The sequence below is a fragment of the Ipomoea triloba genome, chromosome 11 (genome assembly GCF_003576645.1).
Source record: "Ipomoea triloba cultivar NCNSP0323 chromosome 11, ASM357664v1".
In the NCBI taxonomy this organism is placed as follows: domain Eukaryota; kingdom Viridiplantae; phylum Streptophyta; class Magnoliopsida; order Solanales; family Convolvulaceae; genus Ipomoea; species Ipomoea triloba.
The window spans coordinates 7,789,189-7,805,375 of NC_044926.1; the positions used below are offsets into that span (position 1 = coordinate 7,789,189).

The following is a 16,187-nucleotide window of genomic DNA, read 5'->3' on the forward strand; positions in this document are numbered from 1 at the left end:
AAAAAAAAAAAAAAAAAAAAAAAAAAAAAAAACTAAAATTATGAAATTAAACTAAAAAAGGAGAACAAGAAGCAACTAAAATATAACCCTAACCAAACCCCTCATCGGAGTTTTATTTAAAAAAAAAAAAAAAAACTCTAAGGATACAAATTCCGGCAAACCATAAACACCCAACACACAAGTCTACTAAGATGACGACACACACGCATAATCCCAAAGAAAACAACAAACCAACCCAAAACACAAGAACACAAAAACAAAATACAAAAAACGTCAAAAAGAGGAAAAAATTACCTCCGCTGACACCACGAGCAGGTGTTCCCCGCCACTTGCCTCTACTGCGATGGAAGATGATGAGGGAGAATCAAGACCACAAAATGCGAAGAACAGAATGGCGTCGCCAACGCGCACTGGATTGCGAGAGAATACTATAGACGCCCCACTGTTTTACCGGGCGTGTGGAGTGAAAATCGGCGTTAACTAGGTTATACAACAATAAAATCACAAAAATACCCCAAGCCAATAATAAAAACCAGAGAAAGGAATTACAAAAGGCGAAAAATCAGAAAACAATCATAACCGTACAAATCCAAAATCCAACGGTGTAAATTAGTCCACACGTTTTTATTTTAAGAACGGTTTTTACCTTAATGTAATCCTATATATATATATATATATATATATGGTCATGTTCAGGTGTGACCGCGCCCTTACGTGCGGTTTACACCACTCAATGTTAATAAATGCACCACTCAATGTTACGAAATACACCACTCAATAATATGAAATACACCACTCAAGTGGTGCATTTCGTAACATTCAGTGGTGCATTTCTTAACATTGAATGGTGTAAACCGCACGGCCGCACATAAGGGCGCGGCCACATTTGAATAAAAATCTATATATATATATATATATATATATATATAGAGAGAGAGAGAGAGGAAAAGAAGATGTAGGCTGACATTTACTTAGAATTGAAGATATGCTAGCTTTTTTTTTTTTTTTTTTGATAATAATAAACTTTCATTAATAAACATTAGAAACAAGTACAACAAGGTTCAATGGAATGTAAAGTCATTCCATACAATCTGACATAGAACTAAATTTTCTAGCTAAGCTAATAAAACTTAGATTCACAGACTGTGTTACATGAGAGTTTTGATTTTTATAGGACCTTAAAACTTTTGTCAAATGATTGATGGCCTTGCAGAATGTGTACAAGTCGACCTCTGGATGGAACAACTTGCATACCACCCGAGTCTTTTTCCTCTTACTGAAGTCCATTGACATTTCCCAACTGAAGGTACATATCCAGCCTTGTTTCTTCGGTCGGTTCATCAGTGGGTATCCTCCCGACTGAACTGATGTTCATGAGAGGCATTTCATTGTCATCTACTTCGATCAGGATGAGTATCACACGAGCCATGACCATATATATCTTGAAGCACTCCAAAACGAACCTCGTAAAATAACGAGAAGGAAAATAATAAACTGCAATAAATGCAGAATGAGACAACTGCAATAAATGCAGAGGGAGACAAAACAACAATAATTATTAGGAGACAATAAAAAGGGTAAAAGACAACGAAGTTAAGAACTCGAGACGCACGAGTCTCAAGGCTACCAACCTATTACCCTATCCACTAATTTATTATTATTATTATTATTATATATATATATATATATATATATATAATTTCTTTTATTGTTGGAAGATGGCAGGGAGGAGAAGGCAGTGGTGGCTGTGAGGTACGACGGTGGCGGCGGTGGGATGGCAGTGCAGTTGTGCCGATGCGGTGGCCGTCGATGGAAGAGGCGCCGTGGTGGTGGAAAGCAGAGGTGCGGTGGTGGTGGAAGAGGACGGCTAGACGGAGGGGAGAAAGAAGAGGAAAACGGTGGAGGGAAGGGAGGGGGAAGAAGGTGGCGGCAGTGGTGAGTGAGGAAGGAGGAAGGAAAGGGAGGAAAAGAAAGAAGAGCAAAGGAAGATGGTGGGAAGATATGCTAGCTCAACAACTCAAAACTTAGAATTATGTGATTCCTATGCCTTGAAATGCCAAAAAAGTAGATAAGCATAACATAACTTTTAATAGGAATTGGATTGAAACTTAGACAATTAGATGATAGGAGCAGTTATAGCACTCATGGAATAGGAAAGGAAATATGCCCAGATATTCTCAAACGTTTTAAGAAGCTAATTGACAACAAAGGATGCTGTATATATTAAGACAATTCCGGTAGGAAGAAAGTGACATGTATTGATTAGAAGACTACTCCATAATTGTGATGGGTAATATTTGGTACAGATGCAACGATGACAAAAAAAAAACTCAAGCTCATCAACCCAGGGCTCCATAACAAGAGCGGTGGGGCCTCAGAATTTAGGGTGCAATCCTTTTCATCAACCCATGTTTGGTGGTGGTGGTGGTGGAGGCTGGTGCATTCCTTGACCCGGAAAACCTTGTGGAGGCATCATTGGAGGCCTCCCCATCATTGTGCCCGGAATGAAATTTGGCATAGGACCACTGCCAACTGGAGGAGGTGGTGGTGCAGGCAAACCACCACCTGGAGGCATGGGTCTAGGTGGTCCATTAGCCATGGGGGGAGGTGGAGGGGGGACTGATCCAGGTGCAGAGGGTGGGCCCCTGGGTGGAGCTCCAGGGGGAAGTCCTTGCGGTGGTGGAGGTGGTGGCGGTGGAGCCTGAGCTGGTGGAGCAGGAGTTGCAGTCCCATTAGCTGTCGGAGCAGCTTGAGGTTTGTTTGCTTCTGGTGGCTTTGATTTGAAGTGTAATTGCAACTATAAAATGAAGTCACCCACAAGAAAATGTCAGATAATTCTTTAACAAGAAATTATACTTTATATAAAAAAAAAGAAAAAATAAATAAAATAATCGACACACACAGTCTTCTGTAACCCATTAGGTGGCATGTGTAAGTCACCCACCCAAGGGGCCAAGATGACAAAGTTTCAATCAGATTGGTGACTCCAGAAAACATACCGTGAACATTTTTGTGTCTGGATCCCAATGTGAGAAGAATTTTGGAGTTGCCTTGTCAATCTCTGTGCTTGGTACCTAGAATAAATGCATAGGAGTTGAGAGCCAATCCATTAAACAAAACACATAACCTAAATACCTAATCACAGGTTAAATTAAAGAATCCTGCCTGTCATGTGGGAGTTACCTTAAAAGAAATGATCTCATATGGTTCTGCAGCAAACAAAAGATACTGATATCTTTTGTCAAATGGCTGGATTTTCTGCCAATAAAAATAAATCAATAAAACGATGTTAAGCACACTGTTAAAATATATAAAGAGAATTCTTTGCACTTGCATTCAAGGAGATTCTGTGATGAGTATTAATATTCCATGGAAAACACTTTAGCCCTTCAAAATACAACTTCTATAAAGATATTACAAACCTGCTCAAAGGAGGACATAAATCTATGCCTTGGCTTTGTATTGTCTTCAATCTCAGGATATTCAATCTGCACCAACCACCAAAGCCACTACACATGTCAGCATCTTCCGGAGCAACATAACCCAATAAAGAAAAACAAAGAAAAAGTATATATATTTGCTGATCTAACTCCTGTTCCCCATGGAGCAAAGACACTCTGCTTAAGATAATTTATCTGAATGGGGTTTTCAATATCACACCCTAACACCATTATGCCTAATGTGAATTTCTGACTCGTTTTATGCCAAACAATTGTATAGCCACTTCTTATAATCAATATGGAAAGTAACCCCTCTTCTCAACTTTGGTAGCTAACAATACAGTAACATTTATTTCTTTACAGAGTAAAAATATTGGCTGATCCAACTCTAGTTCTTGTGGAGTAAAGCCAACTAGAACCAAGAATCTAATTACAATAAGCATGTTTTACCCTGGAATTTTATACACATCAAGAATGTGGTATAGATTAGAGAGAGAGAGAGAGATTAGACAAACCTGAAAAAGGAGAGAACGTTGTTTTGTCTCTGGATCAAACTGTTTTGTCACACGATAGCCAGGCCTACCAATTTTCACTGCAACACATAGTTATACTTCTAAGTAAAGTAACAAAAAGTACACAATAATAGATTTAAAATTGAAAATTAAACTATTCATTTTCATTAATACTGAACTTTCTCCGAGGTAACTGACAACAACACAGTTTAAGGTCCTGCTTGGTCCTTGGATGAGCTTATTTCCAGCAGTTCTAGTGCTACAAGCACTGATGTCGTGTGAATCGTGTCTTACTATGCTTGTATAGGCTTATGAAAAGAGCTCGTGACTTTTGAAAAGCCCTTCTGAACTTATTTGAATAAGCTATACTAAGGAGCTTATCAAGATAAGCTTAAAAGGACTTTTAGAAGCAAATAGAATTGGCAACCCCATATAAACTGTTTCAAAGTTGGTGAAAATTCATATGCTGTTTATAAAAACTGGCCCTAGAACCTAAGAGAGAAATAGACTGACGAACACATAAATTTTGCTAGCATCAGCCTGAACATAGCTCAAGAGTCATCCAAACCCTAAATCCAAAACCCTTAAACTTTTTCTTATTGAAATGGGACAGTGATACGGCTAGTACATAAATTCACAGATCTAAAGTAATATTGCTAGCACTTATGAATTTATGAGTGAACAGAAATGTTAATGGAATATAAAATTGAAGTTACCGGTCTTTTTGAGCGAGACTTTGCGTTTATGAGGTTGCGGCTGAGCAGGCGCCTCCTTGGCTTCGCGGGCAGCTCGCTTAGCCAAATTGGTCTGGTGGCGCTTCCCTTGAGTATGAGCCAAGTAATTTCCCTCATTGTTGTGCAAAGTCAAGCAAAGCTTACACTCATAGCTTCCAAGGTGGTTTCGCATAAAGTAAGGATCTTTGGCGAGGTCGATCGTCTCAAGGGCTAGCCTCCGCAGCCGTTCACGGCGGTCGATTGCCTCATTCTGAGCGGAGGCGGCTCCTCCGCTCCCCGGCTTCGATCCCCAGTCTCGATCCATTGCCAAACTGAGTCACCGTAGTATTCAATTTTGAATTTCTCACTCTCTTCACTCTTCTCTGCCTTCTTCAACTCCCTTTACAATTTTTAGATGAGGTTAGGGGCTATGATTCTGAGAACGTTTATGAATTGTGGTTCTACGTTGGGCCGGGTCAGATCGTTAATTTAGGCTATAAATAATATTTTGGGCCAACAACTTCTAACTCACGGCCCAAGTGTTGGACTGATTTGGACCTTTGTTATAAATCAAACTTGGGAATGCTTTTTAAATCTTTATTTACCAACCCTATTCAATTGTTATATTATAGACCAGGGTTCATATTATATTGTAAATCTTGGTTAAAAAATTAGGGAATGCTTTTTAAATCTTTATGTCTTTAACTTTCTAAATTGTATACTTCTTTTTTTTTTGTTCAAAAACAAAACATGCACATCGTTATAAAACACTTTTTTTTATTTTGCAAAAAAACAAAAAAAAAAAAAAACATAGAACCGTATAAAACACTTTTCATATTATTAATAAATTGCATGTTTATATATAACATAAATTATATTGTGATTAAAAACAAGCATGATCAAGATATTTTTCAGAGAGCATTCCAAGTATCGCCACTATAAAAATAAAAAGAAAAAAGAAAAAAAATCAAAACTACAATGAGATTGAAGAATCGTATAATTATGTTTAAACAAGTTAGATGTGACTTTTACTACGAGGGCTTCAAGATATTTTTATTGTCAAATTTCAAAAAAAAAAATTAATCGACACTAAATTATTGTCCAATTTGATAAATCCAGCTGACATATACTACTCAACAAAATCAGCCAAAAATCCACACATAACTCCAAGAAAACATTATCTATCTTTAAGTACCAATACGATGAATTCAAGTAAAATATATAAAAATTCCTAATCCTTACCTATGAAGTGTTTCCTTGTAATTTTCTTTTTCTAAGAACTGAAGCACCAGATGGAGCAAGTTGTCCATATTCATGCTGGCCAATGGCCATGTCTTCCACAATTCAACCTTAATTCGGACACACAGTTAATTCATACAACACACAAACACTACACGTGCTCAGCCGCCGCACGCACCCTGCACGTACGAACCTTTAGTACAGCGCAGTTATGGTGGCCGCCGCGGTTACGTTTCTTCTAAACCTCAGTGCTTTGGTGCTTTATGATGAACTAAGCTAGCAGTAGTGAATTGAGAGAGAAAGCACTTGAACGAGAGAGAAAGCTTGAATTGAACATACTCTCTTGATTGTTGACGTAGAGCAACGGCTCATTATTATATATGTTGTTACGGTTGAAACTGACAAGCATGTTAAAAGACAAAAAAGCCCTTCTTTACATCACTTTATCACTTTACTACTGTATGTGCTTTGTCTATCTGTCTGTTACTTTTGAGCAGTGCTTACTGCTTTCATAGTGGATGGCTTCTGCCAAAACATAGTGATTGGCTCCTAGATTTCAGTGTATAAACTGAGGTGTCAACATGCATGGAGTTTAACTTTGATGAAGAAGATGAAGGGAAAACAGTATAAGAGGCTATGATCACTACTACAAATAAGGCTTTTAACGTCGGTTTTTTTAGACTTTTAATGTCGACTTTCTTTCGACGTCGTTCATCTAGACATAATATATTAAATAAACGACGTCGGGTATTGAACCGACGTCATATATTTTTTAAAAAAAAAAAGTACCTTAAGACGACGTCGGTTCTGGGCTAATAACCGACGTCGTATAATTAAAAAAGAATACCTTATAAATTGTAGGGTACTTTTTTTAAATATACGACATCGGTTCTTGCTAAATTACTAACTTTAAGGCATTTTACTATAATCACAATAAGCAAATGTTTCTATTTATGGCCAATATACCTTATATACATGTTTTATTGTTGTTACATGGTATAATAATAATCATTATTCCATGGACCATGGTCCACACATTTGTATGAACCATAAATAAAAAAAATACATTTTTAATATATTAAAAGTATATTATTTTTTTACATAAAATACATTATTTGAAAGTATATGATTTTTTATATATTATCAAATAATGTACATTCAGTATATAAAAAATGTACTTTTAATTAGTATATTAAAAATGTATATTATTGTATTCATGGTCCACACAATAATTTGTCATATAATTACCTTCAATTAATTATATTGAATTTCAACTTATTTGAGATTCAAGTTTTCTATAGCATAATTAGAAAAGTTGTTTCTATGTCTGAATGTAAGGAATGGTTTACCATTTCATTGATCATTGATGTAAACGTTTTATGTTATGAATTAATGGAATAGCTACGTTTACCTTTCAAAAAAAAAAAAAGAGGTTGTTGAACTTTATACATACAAAGAATTCAGTAAAATGACCCTTCTTGTAGTAAATATTATAGAATGACATTGAATTATATACAACCCCAACATTCTCTCATTCACCCCACGATTCTCCTCTCTCATCTGATCCAAGTAAATAAAAATAAAAATAAAAATAAAAATAAAAACTACAAAAAGTTCACCAAATTCTTCTTGTTGGAAATGCTCTTAGAGCTACTTAAATTAGATTCCTTGTGACCACATACTCTTTAGAAAATATTAAAGTTGAAACTTATAAATGCTACAACGTACAATCAACAAACTAACAAAGCATAAGCTATCATTCAAGGAAAATATAATAAAGATAAAAAAAAATGCACCTTTTAAAATATGAAACACATTAAAATGAGAGAATAAGTGGGGAAGGATGCAATCAGATTGAAAAATAATTGTAAAATATTATTTCATCCTAATTAAGATCACAGTACAAGATGTTGATATTATTAGAATTTTCTTGACACAACAAACAACAGAGTTCAATAAGAAAAGACTACATTAATCCATATATGCCATTAGAGTTGTTGGCAGCAACAACAACTAAAGACCACAGCACATTAATTGGCTTGGTTTCCGTCCCATGCTTTTCTTTTCCTTCCATATATATTCTATCCTTCAGACAGAAGAACCTTGGTTAAGATTAGCAACAATAGTGTTGAGTTTCTTGTCAGAAGAATTTACATTACTGACCTGCACGAATGGATATATATACACAAATTTTTAATCATATATATCATATCATGAGAGAAGCATAATATAATTGAATGATATTCCGTATAATTAAACACACAAGAGAAGAGAAGAGAAGATGCGTATATATGTATATGCTTACTCTTGGAGATAGAGGCTGATCAGCATTTAGTTGCTCACAAGCGTGGTCTACAAATAGGATTCTTCTAACAGGAACTTCCACTGGATTCTTACAATGCAAGTGCTGCCAATTCAGACTGCACCATCATATCATTCATCATAACCAATATATACTTAATTAGCATCCAAAACAACACAACGTACAAAAATGTATGTTTTATAATTAATTTCTAATGAAGATCATATCGAATGAATTAACCATGCAAAAACTAGCTTAGCTCTAGTTACCTCTGGTTGATCTTTGTGTGCAAACTACCATCTGGCAAGATCGGAAGTTGAAGCTTATCACGAAGAAGTGGATTTTGCGTGATCAATGTTCTTAACTTGTTAAGCAATGATGCCCTAGCAGTTTGGGCATCTACATAGTTTGATAGATGAGGAGCCTCCCTGAATTGAAGTTGCATTAGAGCATTATTTAATTTCATAAGTTTGGATACATAAACCATGCATAGTTATAATCACGAATCACAATTATATTCACTATATGAATTGAAGCAGATCGAAGATAATAAATGCCTAATTAAATTGAACTAACCACTCTAGGCAATAGAAATGCTATACCAAAATGAAATCTATGCAAAACTAGATAGTATCTATATATGCATCATTTCTATGATAATGTATGTGCGGCTTCTAGAAATTATTTATATATATACCTAATATTATTAAGCACCATGAGATGTGCAGTCTCTTTATAGTAAAGTCTATTGAATCCTGCAAACACTTTTAACTCATCTTTAAGACTCCTCAAAGCATTCCTCTTATCACCGCTATAAAAAAAAATCAAAACTTGATTTAAGCTCCAAATTAATCACACAAACTTCAATGAGCTGAGAATGAATTGAAGAATCATATACATAGTTATGATTAAATAGCAAGTTGGATGTGGCTGCTACCTGTCTAGAGCTTCAAGATATTTTTGCTGTCGAATTTCAAAATAAAGTTTGATTGAGGGAAAATTATCGTAAAATTTGGTAAATCCTGAGAGATACTTCTCCAACTCATCCCACTCTCCTTGGATCACTTTCTCCTCAAAGTACCTCAGGTTGAAAAACACTCTTAGATTCCCTCTCCAAACTGCATATTAATTACAAAAACAAAATCAGCATAAAATTTACATGCTTGCAAACACACAACTCCAAAAAATTAGCAAAAAACACTCTCTATCTTTAAGTAAAATATAATGAGAATTCCGGCCTAATACTAATTACCTATGAAGTGTTTCCTTGTAATTCTCATTTTCTAAGAACTGAAGCACCATATGAAGCAAGTCGTCCCTCTTCATATGCATGTCGGCCATGTCTTCTAAACCTTAGGGCAGTGTGCTTTGTCTCTCTGCCTGTCTGTTACTTTGAGCTAGCAATGGCTTGGACGACACTGCTTTTATAGATAGTGGAGTGGATGGATACGATGCTATGAAGAAAGGAAATAAGCGTAAAAAAAGTAGTTATATATTTTGAATTCTAGTGATAATAACCTATATTCCTTTGTCCTCTTTCTTTATGTTTTAATTGGAATGTGTAGCCTTGCCAAAAAATTTTAGATAACCTTGGGATCTGTTGCCTGGCAAAACAATGTCCTATCTACCTTCCTTTTAACATCTTCATGCATGTGTTGAAATGTTTTCATGTGTTGGAATGTGTTGCCCGACTTGTCAAAAACTATGTCCAATATCTTTGTCTTTTTTCGACTTGAACATCAAATAAGTGTGAACATTCATTTTGGAGATGAGAACAATAGTTCTCAACAAAAAAACCTCATTATTGATCAATACATTATTGATCATACTTGCTCATCAGCCGCACGCACGCACCCAGCACGTACAGTTATGGTGACCGCCGCTGTTACGAACGTTTCTTCTAAACCGCTTTAATTTGAGCAGTGGAGTGGATGCCTTCGGAACACTGCTTTTATAGTGGAGTGGAATGGAGTGGATGCCTTCAATTCTGACAAAACGTATAGTGGACTAGTCTACTCCTTTATTCAATTCCTTAATATGTACAGTAATTATTTATTTTTAAGGAAACAATCTTACAATAATTAATATGCTATACAAATTTAAAGCAATGTCGTCAAATTTAAAATATCTGTACAATTTTAGTTAATTAGTAAATTTTATCCAAATTTATAAAATTTAATTTGACTCGATGGAATTGATTTATATGTCCCCATACATAAAATAATTGTGCATGTAATTAAAGTCAATGAATTCATAGTTTTAGAATTCATATTATATTAACAAATATAGTTGATAATTTACGTAATAATTATGATCTAATTAATAATTATTAAAATAAAAATTTTAAATATGATAAATTATTAAATATAATTACGGTAGTATTTAATATATGCTTACTCCTAGAGAATCATTAGCAGGAGATAGAGGAGGCTGATCTGTAATATTTTGTTGCTCATAACCATGGTCTACAAATAGGATTCTTATAATAGGAACTTCCACTGGATTCTCACAATGCAAGTGCTGTCAATTCGGACTGCCTGCACCATCATATCATTCATCATCATAACCAATATTTAATTAGCATCCAAAATAACACAATGTACAAAAATATAATGTATGATTTATAATTAATTTCTAATGAATTAAACATTGCATGCAAAACCTAACTAGCTATTTCTGGTTGATCTTTGTGTGCAAATTACTCTCTGACAAGGTTGGAAGTTGAAGCTCATGGCGGAGGAGTGGATTTTGCATTATCAAGCTTCTTAACTTGTTAAGCAATGATGCCCTAGCTAGGCATCCACATAGTTTGATAGTTGAGGAGCCTCCCTGAAGTTGCATGCATTGGAGTATTTTAATTCCATAAGTTTGGATACATAAAGCTCCAAATAAATTAACCATTCACATTTGCATGCGTAGTTATTATCATGAAACAATTCATATATATGAAGCAGATCAAAGATAATAAATGCCTATTTAATTAATTTGAACCACTCTGATCAATAAAAACGCTATACCAAAATGAAATTTATGCAAAACTAAATATAGTATGGAATATCTATATATGCAGCATTTCTATGACAATGTACCGCTTCTAGAAATTATTTATATGTATATACCTAATATTTAAAAAAAAAAATAGTGTGCCTCACACGCGCCTGCATGGGCAGTTGCTGTGCGCGTATCGCGCACAGCAGCCAATGGTAATAAATAGTTGCCCTGCTAAGTTACTGTAGTATGAACCGGTTATAGCAGATGATCTCCAAGCATTCTCTTTCCTCTTCTCTTTCTTCCCATGTGACAAATTTCTGACATTATCCTTTGAAATATCCACTGATAATGTTGCTCTAAACAAAGACTAGAAACGGGTGAGAGTATTCTTATATTTCTCCCACCTTTTTTTTTCCGTTGCAACTGCCAGTTGTATAAGTTGACTGGGGATCAGTCTGATCTATAAAGCACTACTGTCTTTTCTTCCTTTTGACTACACTGAAGTTCTTTTCCAGATTATCATCTTAGCTTGTTTAATTTGTTACACATACACTTCAATTCATGCAACTAATTTAACACAAGTACACAAACATATATAGTTGCTCATCAGCCGCACGCACGCATGACGCACTCAGCACGCACAGTAGGAAAATGTTCTCTGCCAAAAACTTCGCCCTCTATTCTTGCGTTTTTACTTCAGACATCAAATAAGTGTCAACACTCATTTTAACTTTTTTTTCTTAGTATTTGATGATGTTTTTTTCAATTCTTTAAAATAAAATGATGTTTTTGTCATCTCTATCCTTATGTTTGATTGCTAATTCATGCAACACACAAACAGACGTGCTCATCAGCCGCACGCACGCAGCACGCTCACCATCGGACCTTCATTTACGTTTCTTCTAAACCTCATGGAGTTTAACCCTAATGAAGAGGTGCTATGATGACAATTTGCTAGAGTGGAAACAAACGTGAGTTCTAGTGATAACTTTGGGATCTGTTGCAGCCCAAAAAAAAGTCCTAATAAGATCGTGGATGAGTAAATTATGGTGACTCAATTGAACAACATAAGCTAGACTTTTACTACTCCCTGTACATAATGAACTTCTTCATTTGAGAATTGAAGTTGTTCCCCCACTGCCGTTGGTGAGACTCAATCCAAATCAATAATTTAGCTAGCAATACGTACTAATCAAGACTATTCACTATTGTACTTTTTCCTTAATATCTATGTTGGGCGGAGGTCGGTAAAGAGCCAAGTACATCAATGGGTGGTTCGTGGCTAGAAGGATTGTTGGGTGGAAGCTAAGCCGGTGAAGTATCAAGTCAAACACCTTGCCTCTCGAAAATGCAACCGTATATAAGAAAATAAAATTGTACTTTCACTGTGAGTTATAACTTTTCGCGTAATGGTAAAGACTTGATCCTAACAATATAATTTATTTAAGAAAAGATTTTTATAATATGCTATACAAATTTAAAGCAATGTAACTATATATATATATATATATATATATATATATATATATATATATCTGAAAACATAATAAATGTGAATGAATGTTATACTCCTCATTTATGTCCGTTTTTTCCGTTAAGTTTTTTTGTACATTATGCTATAAAAGTTGTACTATATAATATTTTGGACAAATATACCCCTACCGTTATAACTTCCGTTATCTTTCCACTATTGTTACTATGCATATGCATCCACCATATATTTTCTTATCTTCTTCAATAATAATAATAATAATATATACACATTAAATATTAGAGTTATATGTTAGTTATTTTTTTTATGGAAAGAAAACGTAGCTATTTCATTAATTCATAACATAAAACGTTTACATCAACGATCAATGAAATGGTAAACCATTCCTTACAGTCAGACATAAAAACAACTTTTCTAACTATGCTATAGAAAACTTGAATCGCAGACTGTTTCATAACTAGGAAGTTATGTTCCTTCAAGGAGCTTAAAGCTTCATCAAAGATCTGGGTCTTTGTCATTATTCTTTTTTGCTCGCCCAGGATAAGATCAACACTTGCCGAAACCAAATTAAACGATTTATGCTAATGAAAATGAAAAGCCCGTGAAAGTAACGAGAGGAAAAATGCTCGTGAAAGTAACGAGAGGAAAACACAATAATAGAGAAAATAAAAAGTGGGTAAAGTCAAACACAATAATATGTTAGTTACTTTTTAAAATATAAATATCCAATTTATAAAAATATTTTACATTATTATTATTATTATTATTATTTATTATATTAAAATTTAAATAAATTTAAAATTTTAATATAAAATACTAATATTGGGCACCTATTTTTTGCGCATCGCGCATAAGAAAAACTAGTATATATATATATATATATACACACACACACGGTTTTAGTTAATTAGTAATTTTTATCCAAATCTAAAAAGTTCAATTTGGCTCAATTTGACTTATACATCGCCATACATAGAATAATATTTTGTGTTGTTAATGTTATAAATTACTTAAAATTACTATAAAGTAATCAATGTAATAGGCATATATAGATAGTTAATTATTACACATGGCACTCAATAATGAAGTAAAAAAAAAAGTGTTTTTAGATTGATTTTTTTTTATAAACCCGTAGGGAAATTTAAGTTAAATCAAATTGTTTGGTATCGGCCGAGTTCAACCTCTGCTCGATTCGAGACGTATGACACTGTGACTTACTATGTAGGAATGTGGTTAAATGGTTAATGTCTACCTATTTATTATCAATTGGTTTTAAGTATGATAGGATAACTAAATAGCCAAAGAACTATGTAGTTAAGCTTGCTTGACTTATATGATGAGTGTTTTAAAAAAAAAAACAATGATTAAATTATGCCAATATTTTTTTATACTAAATTACTAATTTTAAAACTTTTGAATATAATTATCACAATAAATAAATTTTTTGTTCGCCACTAAAATACATGCATTAATTGTTGTTGTTAAATGGTATAATGGCATTATGTTAATTATATTGAATTTCAACTTGTTGTTGTGGTCAAGCGGCACCTGGTGTACACTCTCATGTGGAAGGGAGTGGGTTCAAGCCTTAGTGGGTAACCGAGTCAGTAGAACTCAAAAAAAAAAAAAAAAACTTTATGCGATGAGTTATTTCAATACATGTTATTTTATTCATAAAATCTTGAATTTAAAACCTTACTTATGGTAAACACATATTTAAACTCATTATGAAATAATTTTTAAAAACACAATATTTTTATGTTGAAACACAAAAGGGGAAATTTTCCAGCCTTCACATCAAATAAGTGTGAACACTCATTTTGAATTCTTTGCTTGATATTTGATGTTTTTCAACTTTTTAAAATAAAATAAAAATTTTTGTCATCTCTCTCCTTATGTTTCAATTTTGAATTTTATAAATACAGACGTATTTGGTGTTAATCCATTTTATTTTAATTATTCATTTCTTTTTACTCAATCATGATTAGAAAGTATACAATATAAATTATAAATGTTGAGTTTTGAATTTATAGCAATTAGGATTAAACACATATATATTTGTTATATACATTATGCTTATTACTTAAACAGAATAATGAAAATACAAAATTTTTATGTTGAAACACAAAAGGCGAAAATTTATTGACCTCTTTTGATAATACGAAGCCAAAGGTTCCACTAATTTTGTTACGTTGTTAATATTAATGGGTGCATTTTTCATGATGAAGAAGAGAGGAAGATGAAAAAAGTATAAAGTGTTACGGATGACAGTTTGCTAAAGAGAGAAAATAAGTGTGACAAATATCATTTTAAACTCTAGTGATAACTTAGGAATTTGTTGTTTGGCAACAAAAAAATGTCCTATATTCATTTGTCCTCGTTTTCATGTGTTGGAATGCGTTGCCTTGTCAAAAAAATTGTCCTCTATTCTTATCTTCTTCCTTCACACATCAAACAAATGTTATCACTAGAGTTTAAACGATTTTGATTTTTTTTTTTTTTTGTATTTGATTTTTTTTAATTTTTTAATATAAAACGATTTTTTTTTTTTTGTCATCTCTCTCCATATGTTTGAATTTTGAATTTTGAATTTTATAAATACTAGTGTATTGTATAAATAATTTATTAGACTTTAGTTGCCTCCAATATTCACTTATATAAACTTACTAGTATTTTTTATGCGTGATGCGCAAAATATAGGTGCCCAATATTAATATTTTATATTAAAATTTTATATTTATTTAGATTTTAGATATTTAAATTATTATAAATAATAATAATAATAATTTTTATAAATTTTATATTTATATTTTAGGAAATAACTAACATATAATTCCAATACATAATGTATATATTTTATTATTTTTATTGAAAAAGATAAGAAAATATATGATGGATGCATGTGCATGGAAAAGATAACTGAAGTTATAAAGGTAGGGTTATGATTGTCCAAAATATTGTAATGTACAACTTTTATAGCATAACGTATAAAAAAACTTAACGGAAAAAACGGACATAAATGAAGGGTATAACATTCATTCACACTTATTAAGTTTTTAGATATTAGTTATATAGTAACTATTTAATTTAGTTTTAACTTTTTACTTAGTTTAGAAAAGAGTTTTTCGCAGTTTTTTGTATCACAAGTATTGTGGTATTAACTATATATGTTGATTCACAACTTTTAAAATTTGTATACTTGGTCTACGAGTATCAATTTCTTAGCGCAAGGTCTTTCCAGTAAAATTTCCGTCCATTCATCAGAAAAATATTTCCCCTTATAGAAGCGGTATAATTACCTTTTTCTTTTATTACCACATTTTCTCAAGTTTTTTTTGCACTTTTCGTCTCACGAGTATTGTGGCGTAAAAAATTAATTTTAAATAATTAGTTTTAAGTTTTTTTTATAAATAATTTAAATTCGGGATGACCCGTTAGAAACTTGCAAATTGGACAAATTGAATGAAATTGGTTAATTTAGGAATCCAATTGTATTTT

General features: G+C 33.0%; 1 protein-coding gene and 1 long non-coding RNA gene across 2 annotated transcripts in view; both read right to left on the minus strand.

The window, feature by feature from the left end:
* LOC115997336 overlaps positions 1-473 on the minus strand; it is a 1,836-nt gene extending 1,363 nt beyond the window's left edge. Inside the window, exon 1 of the long non-coding RNA XR_004093728.1 lies at positions 295-473. This is a non-coding gene — a long non-coding RNA (uncharacterized LOC115997336). The remainder of the gene's footprint in view (positions 1-294) is intronic.
* A 1,677-nt stretch (positions 474-2,150) lies between these two features.
* Positions 2,151-5,072, minus strand: LOC115995661 (splicing factor 3A subunit 2). The gene is made up of 6 exons (XM_031234763.1): positions 4,669-5,072; positions 3,956-4,032; positions 3,423-3,488; positions 3,184-3,258; positions 3,000-3,074; positions 2,151-2,797 (listed from the first exon to the last, which is right to left on the minus strand). The coding sequence occupies exons 1-6, from the start codon at positions 4,988-4,990 to the stop codon at positions 2,402-2,404; spliced, it is 1,011 nt and encodes a 336-aa protein (XP_031090623.1). The 5' UTR covers positions 4,991-5,072; the 3' UTR covers positions 2,151-2,401.
* Positions 5,073-16,187: the final 11,115 nt, after the last annotated feature.